At 35.0% G+C, this 15,022-nt stretch overlaps 1 protein-coding gene across 1 annotated transcript; it reads left to right on the forward strand.

Moving 5' to 3' along the window:
• The first annotated feature begins 7,785 nt into the window (after window positions 1-7,785).
• On the forward strand, window positions 7,786-12,120 carry LOC104897275 (ribose-phosphate pyrophosphokinase 3, mitochondrial). Its single transcript, XM_010684123.4, has 7 exons — window positions 7,786-8,296; window positions 9,625-9,940; window positions 10,032-10,127; window positions 10,268-10,336; window positions 10,998-11,126; window positions 11,351-11,450; window positions 11,778-12,120. Exons 1-7 carry the CDS (start codon window positions 7,908-7,910, stop codon window positions 11,909-11,911), a joined length of 1,233 nt encoding a protein of 410 aa, XP_010682425.2. The 5' UTR covers window positions 7,786-7,907; the 3' UTR covers window positions 11,912-12,120.
• Window positions 12,121-15,022: the final 2,902 nt, after the last annotated feature.

Consider the following 15,022-nt stretch of genomic DNA (forward strand, 5'->3'; position numbering starts at 1 on the left):
AACTTTTATGTTCAGTAAAATCATTTACTCATGCCCATGTGTGTTTGGATCTCTATTCTGTTTTTGATACTTAAGTTCGTACTATGGCCATAGCTATGAATGTGATGATGAAATGTTATTGATTGACTATGAATATGCAACTATTTTGCTGGCTTAGTTTATGAACTGAAAATAGAAAGTGGGCAAGGTATGGGTGGAGGATGGTTACTCTTTTGACCTGATACGGTCGGCTACGCTCCATAACGAACCTTGGGGGTAGTATTGCTGGGCTCCATAACGAACCTTGGAGGCAGTGTTTGTCCTTTGTCCAAAGCTCGTACTTGCCACTGATTTGTTTAAGAGAGTGAGCTATGCCAGCGTTGTAATGAGATGAAAATGATTTGAGAAATAAAATGTATTTAACGGGCTGAAGTAAAGGTTACGAGTTTTCCACTCACTTTGGAATTTTGTTTGTTTTGTATTTCTCCCCTTAATTTGCAGGTTTGGTATCAAGAGTTCGGAATTCGAAGTGGAGCAAGATCAAGGTGTCATAGTGGCTTAAGGATTAAGCTTGTATTTGAGATAGTTGGTTTGAGAATAGTTATTGATATTTTCGATGTATAATATTTGGGAATATTAGTCGAGTTATTGGTGTAATTAAGGTTGTTTTTCCGCTGCAAAGTAATTTCATTAAGAGTTAATTCTAGTTTATGGTTGTCGAGTGTGTTTCATTAGCAGCTCGGAAGAGCGGGCTGTTACAGTTTTTCTCTCTAAAATCAACCCTGGAATAACTATATACTCTTTAAAAAAGCATAAGTCGAATAACATAAAAATATCTTGTTTTAATAAGCACCCAACTTTACAAAATTCTTTGATGGAACTAAATGGTGCGGACGCACCAATGTAACTGATCTCAGAAAATGTCTATTCGTCTAAAAGGTGCGGCTGCACCATTAAGTAGTGCGGGTGCACCTCAGTGGCTAGTGCGGACGCACCACAACTACTGATCTTGAGGATTCCAAATTTGCTGGATGGTGTGGGCGCACTAATGTCGTGGGGACCTATATGGCTGTGCGGGAGCACCAAAAGCCCTACTCAAATTTCCTCTTTTCTCTCTTTTCGCGCGGGCAGGGTCCTCGAAATTCTCGCCTTATGCCGTATCTCCCAACTTTCGTCACACCTTCAATCAAAGCATGAGAAAACACCGTGAAAGCATATGTACTAGAAATTTAGTCAAAATTATCCGAAAATCTAGCAAAGTGTCACTATGATAAAAAAAAATGATCAAGTGAATGAGATAGAGAAAGAAATGAAGAAGAAAGAAGGAAGAAAGGGGAGAAAGAGGATCAAAACAAGCTAAAAAGAGTCCGTAAAGTACGTTAGAAACGCACTTATCACTCGTTAATTATAATCAAAGAACGATGAAGCTAGAAAATAAATCATCATATTTACAATGATAGTAGCAGCTCAATTGAATCCAAAGCAACAACTTAGAGGTTATAGCTCTCTATGAGAAGGTAATCATCATTATTTCGTGAATTGCAATAAATTTTTCGAAAAATCAACAACTTAGTCTCTTTAGTTATCTTGACAAAACCTAAACTGTTTTCATGCTTGATGTCATTAGGTTAAAATATCTATTTTTTTATCACATTATTCACCAATCGAAGGTGTTAAGTGCACTTGCTAGTTGTTAATTTGAAGACATGGAAAAATGATAACTCTACCAGAAGTATCTAAGCCAGTATATTTTACAAATCTGGGACTAACGATTTGTTTGGTAGAAAGAATTTGAAAGGAAAAGAAAGGAAGTGGAAGAAAATTTGTTACTTTTCAATATTTGGTTCATTAAAAAAGAATTAAATGAAAGGAAATGGGAGGAATTGGAAGGAAATACTCTTTAATAAAAATTCACTTCCCTTTCCTCCCAAAAGTGGGGAAATTTGGGAGGAAAGAGAAAATTTATACCAAACATGGGAAGTTAAGGTTTTTTTTCCTTTCTTTTCTATTCTTTTCTTTTCTCTTCCCTTCCTTTCTCTTCTCTTCTCTTCTCTTTCTTTCCTTTACTAAAAATGAACCGAACACACTGTAAGTCAAGTAAGAGGCATAGGTGCAATTTCTTTAGATGTTTGCATGAGGAGATACAGTTTCACAAAGAGATAGATGTCACCAATTTTTCACTCGGTCAATTTAGGTTAGATAAAAAAAAAGTAGGCCCACCATAAAAGATGGGGGAATTCGTGTTTATAATAGAAGGTAAAAAGATATACTCTCTCTGTCTCAAAATATAGTTTTCATTTCTCTTTTTTTTTATGGTAATTTATGCAAGTAGAATCTAAAAGGGATAGTAAAGAGATTTTGTTTTTATTTTAATAAATATTGTATGGGAAATATGATTTTAGGAGAGAGAATGGAGAATAATTGTTGAAAGAGCATTAATTGTAATATTTTGGTTGAATAAACAAAGGAAAAAACAAAATTCAAGAAGCAAATAAATGATGCTACGTGATTTTTCTAGACAAATTACGAAAAAATGTGGAACTAATTATGAAAATGAAAACTATATTTTAGGACACCCAAAATGGAAATGGGAACTATATTTTGAAACGGAGGGAGTAATTAACTACCCAAAAATAGTAGGCCCCATAAACAGATCCATTAAGTGGTGTTGATCTAAATCTTTTTTGAGTGGTATAAGATAATCAATTTGAGAAAAACTGATATGTGTTGGTTAATTATCTAGAAAAAATTGAGTTTATAAGGTGGTTATTGTCAAATCTACTATATTTTACCTCCATATGACAATATATGTACCATTTATGTATGACACACAAACTAAGGGTGAGGAAAGAAAGGGCTGCGATTGCATTTTCAAACCATGTGATTGTGTTTTAAAGGAGGGGAAGTGTTGTGAAACATCCAAAAGCATAAACAATGCATGCATTGTGAAACATCGAAAGGACAAAACTAGTACATGCATTGTGGAAAAAAGGTAGTATATTAAAATGTGTGTCCTCGAAATGCTATCACACCATGTATCACCTTCACATACAAATAACATGACCCGCTACATCATCATATACACACATAAACACTTGTTGTTTTCACGTTAAATAGCAAAATTGTAAATATCAATACTTGATCGCACAACCTCATCTTTTATACCACTACTCCAATTTCACAACTAATGATAACAAAGTAAGAAAAAAAGAGAAAGTCATGTTAACAAAATATTCTACGGTTTTTCACCAGGTACCCCTGAGGTTTCACGAAATGCACCAGGTGCCTTCGTTGTTTCGGAAATGCATCAAATGCCCTTGTGATTTGCATAAAATGCACCAAGTACCCTTAATGACTAACGGTGTTAAGTTTTCGTTAGCATTTAGGGTTAATTAACCCCTCTAACCCTAATTAAACCCTGATTACTCCTAATTAACTAACTAAATCCTAACTTCTAACCCTACCCTAAAACTAACCCCTAACTTCAAATTCTAACCTAACCTTAATCCCCCTAACTTCAAACCCTAACCCTACCACCACCACTCCACCATCACCACCTCCCCTCCCCCACCCCCACCCCCACCCCCACCCCCAGCAGCAGCCCCCCACCCCCAGCAGCAGCCCCTCCTCCGTCGATTTCCCCACCCCACTCCCGCAGCAGCCCCCACCCCCGTTCCCCCCACCCCCGTCGATTTCCGTCGAATTCCCCCTACCTCGTCTATTTCCGTCAAATTCCCCCACCCCCGTCGATCCCATCGAATTCCCCCACCCTCGTCGATCTCAACCAACGACCCCCGATCACGTTTTTTTCACTTTAATTGTTGCGGGTCTGATGGTGTATTTTTTAAGGGGGGGGGGGGAATTCGACGGGGTGGGGAGGTGGGGGCTATTACGAGGTTGGAGTGGGGGAGGAGGGCTGTGGCGAGGGATAGGGAGGAGGGGTTGTTGGCGACTAGGGTGGTGGGGGAGGGGGCTGTTGCGGGGGTGGGGGGAGGGGGGCTGCTGCAGGGGGTAGGGCAAGAGGGGTTGGATACTGGGGTGGGGGAGGAGGGCTGGGTGGTGGGGGAGGGTTAGGGGGTTAATATTAGGGTTAGGGTTTAGAGTTAGGGTTTAGGATTAGAGTTTAGGATTAGGGGTTAATAATGGCAAAATGGTAAATAAGGCTAACGGAAACTTAACGGTGTTAGTCAGTAAGGGTACTTGGTGCATTTTATGCAAATCACAAGGACATTTGGTGTATTTTCGAAACAACGAGAGTACTTGGTGCATTTCGTGAAATCTCAGGGGTAGCTGGTGAAAAAATTGAATATTCTAACTCTTCATTGCTCAACTTATTTTAGTTCAAAACTTCAATCTCATATAACACAATTATACCATTACTCCAATGTCACAACTAATACTTATAGCAAAGTGATCAAAAAAGAGAAAATTCATACTGATCAAATAATCTAACTCTTCATTACTCAAACTTATTTTAGTTCAAGACTCCAATCTCTTATAACATAATTTTACATCATTGTTCAATTAACTAACTGAATGTTGTTGGTCACACAACTTAATCAACAAAACATCTTCTAATTTTATGTACAATTCATTGTTCAAATAATTTTATAATGGTGAAGAATAATAGTAAATGCAACTTAAATCTAATTAAGTAAATTACTCTAGAAATTAGTTTGCTTAATGGTTGGTTAACTGATCTTACGCTTAATTTTGGTAAAAAAAAATATCAATGTTTATATTATACTTTAGATAAAATTGCAATTATAAACTACAAACAACTACTTCTATATATAATATCAAACTACATTGAATAAATTTATATTTCCTTGATTTAAATAATATTACATATAAATATAATGACCTACGGTGTTAGTCTTGCCAACAAGTTAGTTATCCTTTAATTCATGAATGAAAAAGTAATAAAAGAAAATTTGAGAAGATAATGCATATTATACTCATGTGAACACATATTCAGCTAGTCAGGAACTTGGATTATAACATGTCAAGTCGCAAAGGCTATGCATACACTAGGTGTAAGTGGGTCAAATATATTTTTTAAAATCGGTAAGAAGAATTTCTCTGGGCTGTCCTCACACAGGGCCCTCATCTAAAGGCCCTTATTACTAAAAATATTACAAACTTACAATGTTTCGACAGATAATTTTGTTTTTAATGATTTGTTCTTTATCTTTGTTCAAAAAATCTGTTTTATGAAAAAAAAATTAGATTTGTATGAATCCCTTGTTTAAAACTAAAAAAAGAATCATAATTTTTTTTCCAAATTATTCATATATTAGCTTCATCTTATTCATCTTCACCATTTTTCTACTATTGATTTCTACTAAAGTTTCATGTCGTTTTCAATTATTTAATTTGTTTGTAGAAAAATAATATATTTTCATCCCTACAATGTAATAAATTTAATTCAAAATATAGTATTTCAATCGTTGATGTATTATGTAAATTCAAATATCGTTGAATAACAAAACAAGTTCAAATGATTGTAAGTTTGTAATTTTTTAGTAGTAACACATAAATTTTAGTAATAACACATACATCCAATATATGTGTGGTCCACATACACCGAGTATGTGTATCATCTCTCCATGTCAAGTAGATACAAAATTTTCTAAAAAAATTAGTTTTTGCTCCATCTCGAAATTTATAAATCTTGTTTTTGAGAACCACACATGATCAATTTCTAAGTTTGTCATCCCATAATCTATTTCTAATTTTTTCATACCATGATCTATTTGATGACTTAAAAGATCATGAGCGAAAGGTTTTTTTCGTAGGTCATAATCTACTTTGACTATCTTTTAGATCATAACTTCACATGGTCTAACGAGTAACTTGAAAATACTCAGTTTTCACCACGTCATTGCCCTAAACTAAGAGTCTAAGACATCTATGTAACTGTGATAACCATCCACCCAATATCCTTATGTTTTATGAAATTCCGAATTCATAACTAATATAAAAATGTATTTTTCTTCAAATCAGTTTGTATTTGCATATGCGAAAAAAGTTACATATTGAATTTTTATTTGTTGTAGATAAAAACTAGGGTACACATAGGCTAGATATAAGATGTTGCATAACTTAAATGTTTGGAGTTGATAAGACTCGAACACATAACCTCTTTGTTCTTAATGAATATGCTCACCAACGCCTGCCAATTACTAGTTACTAGTATTTTTGACACGCTATGCGTGCATGTGAATATTAACGTTTTTTCTCAATTAGTTATTCATCAGTGTTACAAAAATTGGATTCAAACAAACATTTATATTTTTTAAATATGTTTTTCTTAAATCAATGTATTGTTGGTTTTTTTTTTTAGTTATTTGTTCATCATCATTCAAATACATTATTGAGATAAGGTAATATAAAGCAGAAGAAAGCTCATGCTCAAATAAAATAGAAGAATTTGGGTATCAAATTCATTCGTTAAATATTAATAAACTAGAAGAGTTTGTTTTATATAATAGAGACTATCGAAAAAATAATCAACATTTGGTTTTTAAAATATTATCAGTGTAATTATTAATATGAAAATTCAAGTTTTTATTTTCTCTTCTAATTGTGTTGATCAAGTTATATTGTCAATTTAATTTTTTATCAGAGTTTTTCACACATATGTAAGAAGAGGACATCATCCTCCTTCTTTTAATATTAAATTGAAATTTCAAATTCTATTCTATTATTACTTGTTTAATATATATGACAATTAGGAAGAAGAACAGACTATTTAATATACTACCTCCATTTTTTAATAAGTGCAACACTTTCCTTATTGGAAACAGTCAGGTCCAATAAGGTCTAATAAGTTTCAATCAGGTCCAATAAGGTCTAATAAGTTTCAACCAGGACCAATAAGGTCTAATAAGTTTCAATAAGGTCAATAAGTTTCAATAAGGTCCAATAAGTTCCAATCAGTTCAATTAGGTCCAATAAGTTGAATCAGGTCCAATCAGGTTTAATAAGTTTCAATAAGTTCAGTTTAGGTTCAACAAGTTCAGTTCAGATAAGGTCCAATAAGTTAAGGGCCAATAAGTTGAAGAGAACGCACCCTAAGTGCAACCAAGCTCAAAATGATATAAAAAGTTCAATATTATTACAAATATGCCACCAAAAAGCAAAAGGGGACCACAATTTTTTGTTTCATCATTTGAATTGCTCTACTTTATTTTGGTCCCAATTTTCTCTCTCGACATTCCTTGATATTCCCCCATTTTCTCTATGTTGCACTTATTAAGAAATGGAGGAAGTATATATATGACAATCTAAATTCTTTATGGGTATATTAGACTCTTTGTAAGGGGGACACCATCTTCTCTCTCCTTCACTTGCTTATATAATAGAGATAAGATGGTGAGTTTGTATATCTAAAATTTATTATATGATATCCAACAAATAGAAATATATGTATGTATTCATAAAAAAGAGGGTAGAATGAATTTCATCGTATAACTACTAATTTGTTTATAACAACCCCTCACGCATGAAGTTTGGATGCAGTACATGTCTTTCTCATATTTGGTGCTAAATATTACACTTTTAGAGGGATGGATGAGGACCAACTACGAGTGCTAATTGAGCGAGCGAGTCGAATTTTGACCGAGCGTAACATAATCGATCTTAAATTGCTCGTGAGCTGCTCGACTCGATTAGCACCCTTAAGACTTAAGAGTAACTCAACCAAAAACTTTTAATATCAAAAGATAAACTCAACCAAAAAGATTAAACCGATAATTGGTATACTAGGAATAATATTATAGTGTATCAAGTTTGGAACTAGGCGCGACTGCATAGCATCCAACCATTTCAACGAACTCCCAAGTCTAAATTCCCCAAGTCAGTTAAAAAACCGAAGATCTGGGGATCATCAGCTTAGCGAAAAAAAGCAACATCCAAGCCGCCAAATGGCAGCAATCCCTCATCAGCATCACTCTCACCTTCTTCACCCCTGCGAATATCACGCCATTTTTTCTTCTTCTTCTGTTAATCCTCCCTTAAAACCCTCTTCTTTCTTCTTAAACCCATCAATTACATTCATCAAAAGTTCACCCACATTTCGATGCCATTCCCAAAATCAACGCAATTGGACCACTGTCGATTATCTTATCTCCAAAATCGACCCTATTCAAATCATACCCAATTCTTCTTCTACTTTATCAATGGCTTCAAATTCTGAAGAATCCATTAAATATACTAAGAAAGTTTGCCTTTTCTATTGCCCTGATACCAAAGCCCTTGCTGAGAGAATTGCCTCTCAATCTGATGCTATTCAGCTTCGTAGCATTTCTTGGAGGTAATTTCTTATTCTTTAATAGGTCTATATCGTTATACTCCCTCTGTCCCCTAATAGATTTCCCATTTTTGTATCGTTAATTTCTTTGATTACATAATCTAAAAATTATAAAGTTTGATGTCCTAATATACCCAATGAGATGAATCAAACAAGACCCAACTCGACTATGTTTTTTCTTATATATTGGAAATTTCTTTTGAGGATTTACTTTACCTATGAATAGTGCCGAAATTAGAAATGAGAAATCTATTAAGGGACGCGGGAGTATTATATAACTAAAATTGAAAACTATTATACATGAGAATGTAGATTGTAATGTGTGGTTTGCTGTTTTGGTTGAACAATGTGGGTAATTTTTATTCTTTGGGAGGTGCTAGGGAGCAACTAAGTGCACTGAGATTGTTGTAGGCTTCCAGCTCATAGCTCTGGTTATGTTTTTATGCTAATATGTCGTTTTAACCAAAAAAGAAAAAGATAAACGGGATTTGGTCTTTGATCCTGGGTGTCACTCTAGCTAGACTTTACCAATCAAGCGAAATGGGTGATTTGCTAGAACCCATGTTAAGTTTTCTTGGGATGTGTACTTCCTAATCATTGGAAAAGGAACAATTCTTTTATGAAGTTTGATTAGTGGGATTAATTACCATAGTGCTAAAAATTTAGGTTTTTTTTTTTTTTTTGGGGGGGGGGGGGAGGGGTTTAAAGAAATGGAATTTTATTACATATATCTGATTTAGGATAAGGTTGCTTGTATGGCATTGATAAAGGGTCTATAAGATGCATTTTTACTGAGCTTATTTTTTACATTTTGCTCATATTAGAAGCATGCATTACTTCAAATAAGAGCAAATGAAGATCATGTTTAAGAATGAATATGTAATGAGGAGAAATTTTTAAGCAGACAATATCAAGTCCTAAAGTTGGTTTGGCATACTTAAATCATTGTTGGCACTTGGCAGAATGGAGCCTTGATCTTTGATTCTAGTCAGAAGGATAATCAATAGTATTTGCAGTATATGACCAGACTTTATTGTTTTGAAGAGAAACATTTGAAGTTGCGGTCAAGGGCTGAGGAGTTTCATGAAGTTAATCTTGCGGAGAGTTGTTCATCATTGCCAACATAACGGAAGCAAGAATCTGGGGGGGGGGGGGGTTAATGGGAGCACTTGGTGGGTTATGATCTGCCCTGACTTGGGACTCTAAATTTGCACACTATTTTGCTTGATATTAGGGATTTGAATATTTATTAGTAGTAGTCAAGATGGTGAGTTATGTTAGACATTTTGAGGAGAATTGTCTTACAGTACTCATAACTATTCTGTACTTAGGACTTTTGAAGATGGCTTCCCGAACCTGTTCATATCTAATGCTCAAGGTATACGTGGAAAGCATGTCGCTTTTCTGGCATCATTTAGTTCTCCTGGTGTAATTTTTGAGCAACTCTCAGTGATATATGCTCTTCCGAAGCTTTTTGTTGCCTCCTTCACGCTTGTTCTTCCCTTTTTTCCTACTGGCACTTCTGAGCGGATGGAAGATGAAGGGGACGTTGCAACTGCTTTCACTCTTGCTAGGATTCTATCAAATATACCAATTTCAAGAGGAGGCCCTACCAGCTTGGTGACATTCGATATACATGCCTTGCAGGTTTACAGTACTCTGTTGTGCAGCCTTCAGCCCTTTGATGCTCTTTCATGTTTCATACTGATTTTTTGTATTTATTGTCTACATGTTTTAGGAAAGATTTTACTTTGGTGACAATATATTGCCATGCTTCGAGAGTGGAATACCTTTGCTCAAAAAGAGGCTGCAACAACTGCCTGATTCTGACAACGTATGGTCTGTTGGAGTAGAGCCAAATTTTTTCCACGTCTTGAATTATCTTTTCAAGCTAGTTATATCCTCGAACCTGATTTTTGTGATTAGGAGACATGTTACTGATAGTTATGGTGCCTTTTCCCTTATTTCCTTCAGATATCTATCGCTTTTCCTGATGATGGTGCATGGAAACGGTTTCACAAGCAGCTTCAACACTTTCCTATGGTATATCTATTACTGCACAAGACATCTCTCTTTGATTCTATTGTCTTGCTACATACAATGTTTCAGTAACATGCATGTAGTTTGACATATTGATGCATTCTTATCTAGTCTTATCTAATCCGTATCTTATCGTTTTCCTTCAAATCTCTGTCTGTTTCAAGCTGCGTTTTGTTGTGGATGAGCTGTTAATTCTACATATAAACATTCAAACATCGGCTAACACCTTTGAATGTTTATTACATTTTGTAGCATGTCTGAACGAGTTGCAAGAGTAGTGTGAAATGCAGTTAAAGAGAGGGTTTCTAAATTTAGTCAGTTTTAGAAGGCTCTTAAATTTAGTCAGTAGTGTCTGATTGAGATTATGGTCAGATCAACTTGTGTGACATGTGTAGCTCTTAAGTTTTGTCAACTGTAAAAGTCTGCTGCTTCTGGTTTGGCAAATAAAAGACTAAATTGTGTAATGATGTTGATGTATCCTTGTTTCTGTTAAAGAAAGACTAATTGGCACATTTTTGCTAACAAGAGGGGCACAGTGTTTAGGTAATACTTGTGCTCCCTTCTTTTTCTTCTCTTGCTTTCCTGTTTAATCATACTCTTTGTTATGTCGACATAGGTATTACTCATTGCATGAATGATTTTTGATTATTCAACCAACCTCCAGATTGTTTGTGCAAAAGTTCGTGAAGGTGATCAACGTATTGTTCGTCTGAAGGAAGGTGACCCTAGAGGACGTCATGTTGTGATTGTTGATGACCTAGTACAATCAGGTGGCACCCTTATTGAATGCCAGGTAGATTCTCTTGTGAGCTATGCATCTCTCACACTTATTTTACCTCACTATCATCTCAATACTTGTGATTGTCTCTTTAACACACACAAAAAAAAAAACATAAAATAGAGAAACACTAGTGATTTGAAATTAATTGAATGCAGTTATTTTTCCTGTGTCCATTAGCTTCATGTTTTCTCCTGTTCATATTTCTTTTGCTCGGTCTTTCTTTCAATATTCTCTAGAAAGTATTGGCTGCTCATGGAGCTGCAAAGATCAGTGCATACGTCACACATGGAATCTTTCCGAATAAAACATGGGAACGCTTTCAACCTGATAATGCAGGTATGGGCTTTTAAACTGGAACAAACTTATTTACTTGTCAAAGCAAGATTATATGGAGAAGCAGCCTTTTACTATTATCGCTTTGGATAAGTTAGGATTAAGCTTCGAGAATAGTGTATATTCAAGCTTTCTTTTGTACCTTACTTCTTACCAAAATAAAATAAAGATAATATTATACTTATTGGTATACTATAGGATATACTTGCGTATTCTACCATCAATAGAACTCAATTTATTACTTCATGTTTTCCAACCGAAATAAGATTTTACTAATTGTTTCTTTTGATGTTGATTGTGGGTATGTTCATCCTTCACAATATGCCACAGGTTGCCCTGAGGAGGGAATGACATACTTCTGGATCACAGATTCTTGTCCCCTTACAGTGAAGGAGGTGAAGAACAGGCCCCCTTTTGAAGTCATTAGCCTTGCTGGGCCCATAGCTAGCGCTCTTCAGATTTAAGCATGTTGGCATGTTGCAAAAATTAGCAAACAATAGCACAGAACAAACTTTAATTCACTTGGTGCATCCAGTGTGGTTAATTTGACGTGTGGTATGTTGTCATAATTAGAGTTTGTAATCTCTAGAGATTGTATGTAGGTTTTGGCAGAATTTCAGCAGTTGTGTAAACAGCAATGATTTTATGACACCAATTTTAAGCTTCAAACGTATACTTTGTTTATTGAAACTGACTGAATTCTTGCCGCAACTGGCTCAGTCTTCCTTGTATCATTCTGACTATTTGAGTGGAGGTGACACAAAATTAGCGGGTTTGGGTTAAGGTTTTTCAACCCGCTTGAGTAAGTGTTTTAGTTAAGGATGAACTTTTAAACTTGAATTCAACATGGCAATGCATTTAGTTCAAGAGTATAATTAGTATTATTATTGTGGCTTGTACTGGTTCAAATTTTCTTCTTAACTAGATAAGATTTGTTTGCTGTTTTATTGTATTTGGTTCATTACGTATGATGTTCGTATGTAAAAGTTGAGTTAAAATAGATCAGGTTGATTTGCTTAAGGCCCGTCTCGAATTATTTAGAGGCCCTGTGTGAACTCATTTGAAAAATTCAATAATGTAATAGTTTATCCATTTATGATTCTTCATTTCATATAATCAGATTATGAAAAAAGAGTAGTCCAAATAAGTAGTTGAGGACCATATTTTTATGATTAAAAGATAAATTTAACTCTTATGTAAGTAGAAATGGATATCTATGAAATGGATTGCATATAAATAGCTAATAAACGAATTTCCCAGTTTAAATCATATTTTTCGGTGTGTCATTTGAGGTTAATTGGAAATATGGATTGAAAAATTATGTTGAAGTGATAATTAGAGGCTTGAATTACGAGTAATCAATATAAGGTGAATGCATTTTCCCAAAAAAAATGAGAAGGTGAACGGTTTCGGGAATTAAGACTTGTAGAAGATTAAAAATACGTATGAATATTGTGGGAACTAGAAAGTCAATAAACCTTTTCTTTTTACTACTTGGACTTTCTCTATTTTAGGGTCCTCACAACTAAGACCCTATTCTATGAAACATGTTGAACACGGTAAAAATGTCCCTACTTACTCGTATATATGCGGGCCATGGATAAACATACTGGTCAGGACTCAGGTGACTGAGTTATTAATGAGTCGGGAAAGAATTGAGGATTTGAGGGTAATTCAACTTTGTTTTTTGATAGAACTCGAAAAGACATAACTAACTCTTTTGTCGGCTCTAGGCTTAAGTATTGAGAGCATCCACAATGGAGAGGAGGTCATCTTCCTCTTATATTTTCTCTCTCCTTTTCTCCTCTTGACACCTCATTTTCTCTTTCCTCCACCTCATTTCCCACTAACTCATCCTCTTCCTTTTAACATCTCCATATATTTTTCTACAACAAAGAGGATCCTCTTCTTCTTACTTTACACATACCCCACAATGTATTCTCTAATTTATTTTGATAATTATAGTTTTGATGGTATGTTTCATATTATTAATCTGTGTATAATTAAAATTTATTAATGCCATCTTTAACTACTACGCTTGTATAAATTTGTAATCCCTAAAATAAATTAACACAATTATATAAAAAAACATAAATTGCATTTGACGAACAATAAAAGAACACACGATGTACGATACACTAATATTTAAATACCACTAGTGGAAAAATGAAGAAGGGTTGCGCTAAAAAAGGCATGTAGAGCTGCGCTTTTTGACAGCATCCCTTTCAGTAGCAGCCCTTCACTTTTTAAGTAGGGCTGCGCTAGAAAAGCGCAGCCCTTAAGCTAGAAGGGCTGCGCTAGTTTGGAAAAAGTGCAGCCCTTCTGAGCTAGAAGGGCTGCGCTTTTTCCTAACTAGCGCAGCCCTTCCTACCAAAAAAAAAAATTTTTTTTTTTTTTGACATTTTTTTACTCATAATCTCACATTTTCTGAAATTAAACAGAAGAGAAGAGAAACGAAACGAAAATACTAAACCCAAAACAATAAAAAGAATGAAACGAAAATGAAAAAAAGGAACAAAAACTAATATACAAAGAGAAGTATACAAGAAGTATACAAGAACATTAATCAAAACAAAGATGAAAATACAAGAAATTATATACAAAGAGAAGTATACAAGAACATTAATCAAAATAAACAAAGAGAAGTATACAAGAACATTAATCAAAATAAACAAAGAGAAGTATACAAGAACATTAATCAAAACAAAGAGAAGTATACAAGAACATTAATCAAATTATATAAACAAAGAGAAGTATACAAGAACATTATAGATCTGAAAATACAAGAACTACCTCCAAACATTAACCTAATAATGTTTAAATACATAAAACAAAACCACTAATACATAATTTAAGGGAAAAAAAAATTTCGGAAAAACTTAAAATGGCTATTTGGAGGCTTAAACGAACTCGGATGGCTTAAAAAGCCTAAACGTCACCGCGTGTCTGTGAGTTTGACTCGTTGGCCCGTTCCGCTTCCGAAAAGGTATCACAATAGGCAATCGGACTCCGTCGCCATGTTTAGTGCAAATCATTTCAAGGTTTTTGTCGCAAATGTTTATGGGAGTTTTTGAGAGAGAAGAGAGGATGAGAGAGAAGAGAGGGATGAGAGAGAAGGAGGAAAGGAATAATGAGGGACGTGAGAGAGAGAGAGAATGAGGGATAATATATTTGACGAATCCCCGCTCAATATTTCAAAGCCCGCGATTCCGAAATTTCAAATTTTTTCAGGAAGGGCTGCGCTTTTTTAAAAAAGCGCAGCCCTACTAAGCAGAAGGGCTGCGCATTTTTAAAAAGCGCAGCCCTACATAGCAGAAGGGCTGCGCTTTTTTATGCAGCCCTTCACTTAGTAGGGCTGCGCTTTTTAAAAGGCGCAGCCCTTCTTACCTACAGAAGGGCTGCGCTTTTTTAAAAAAGCGCAGCCCTTCACTAGTAGGGCTGCGCTTTTACGAAAAGCGCAGCCCTTCCTGCGCAGCCTTTTCTGTTTTTTCCCCTAGTGTACTAAAAATACACAAAGCCGATGTACAGTACATATTACTATTCATGTCGAACCCCGAACTTGTTCCATATGTGAT

The sequence above is a fragment of the Beta vulgaris genome, chromosome 6 (genome assembly GCF_026745355.1).
Source record: "Beta vulgaris subsp. vulgaris cultivar EL10 chromosome 6, EL10.2, whole genome shotgun sequence".
NCBI classification, from domain to species: domain Eukaryota; kingdom Viridiplantae; phylum Streptophyta; class Magnoliopsida; order Caryophyllales; family Amaranthaceae; genus Beta; species Beta vulgaris.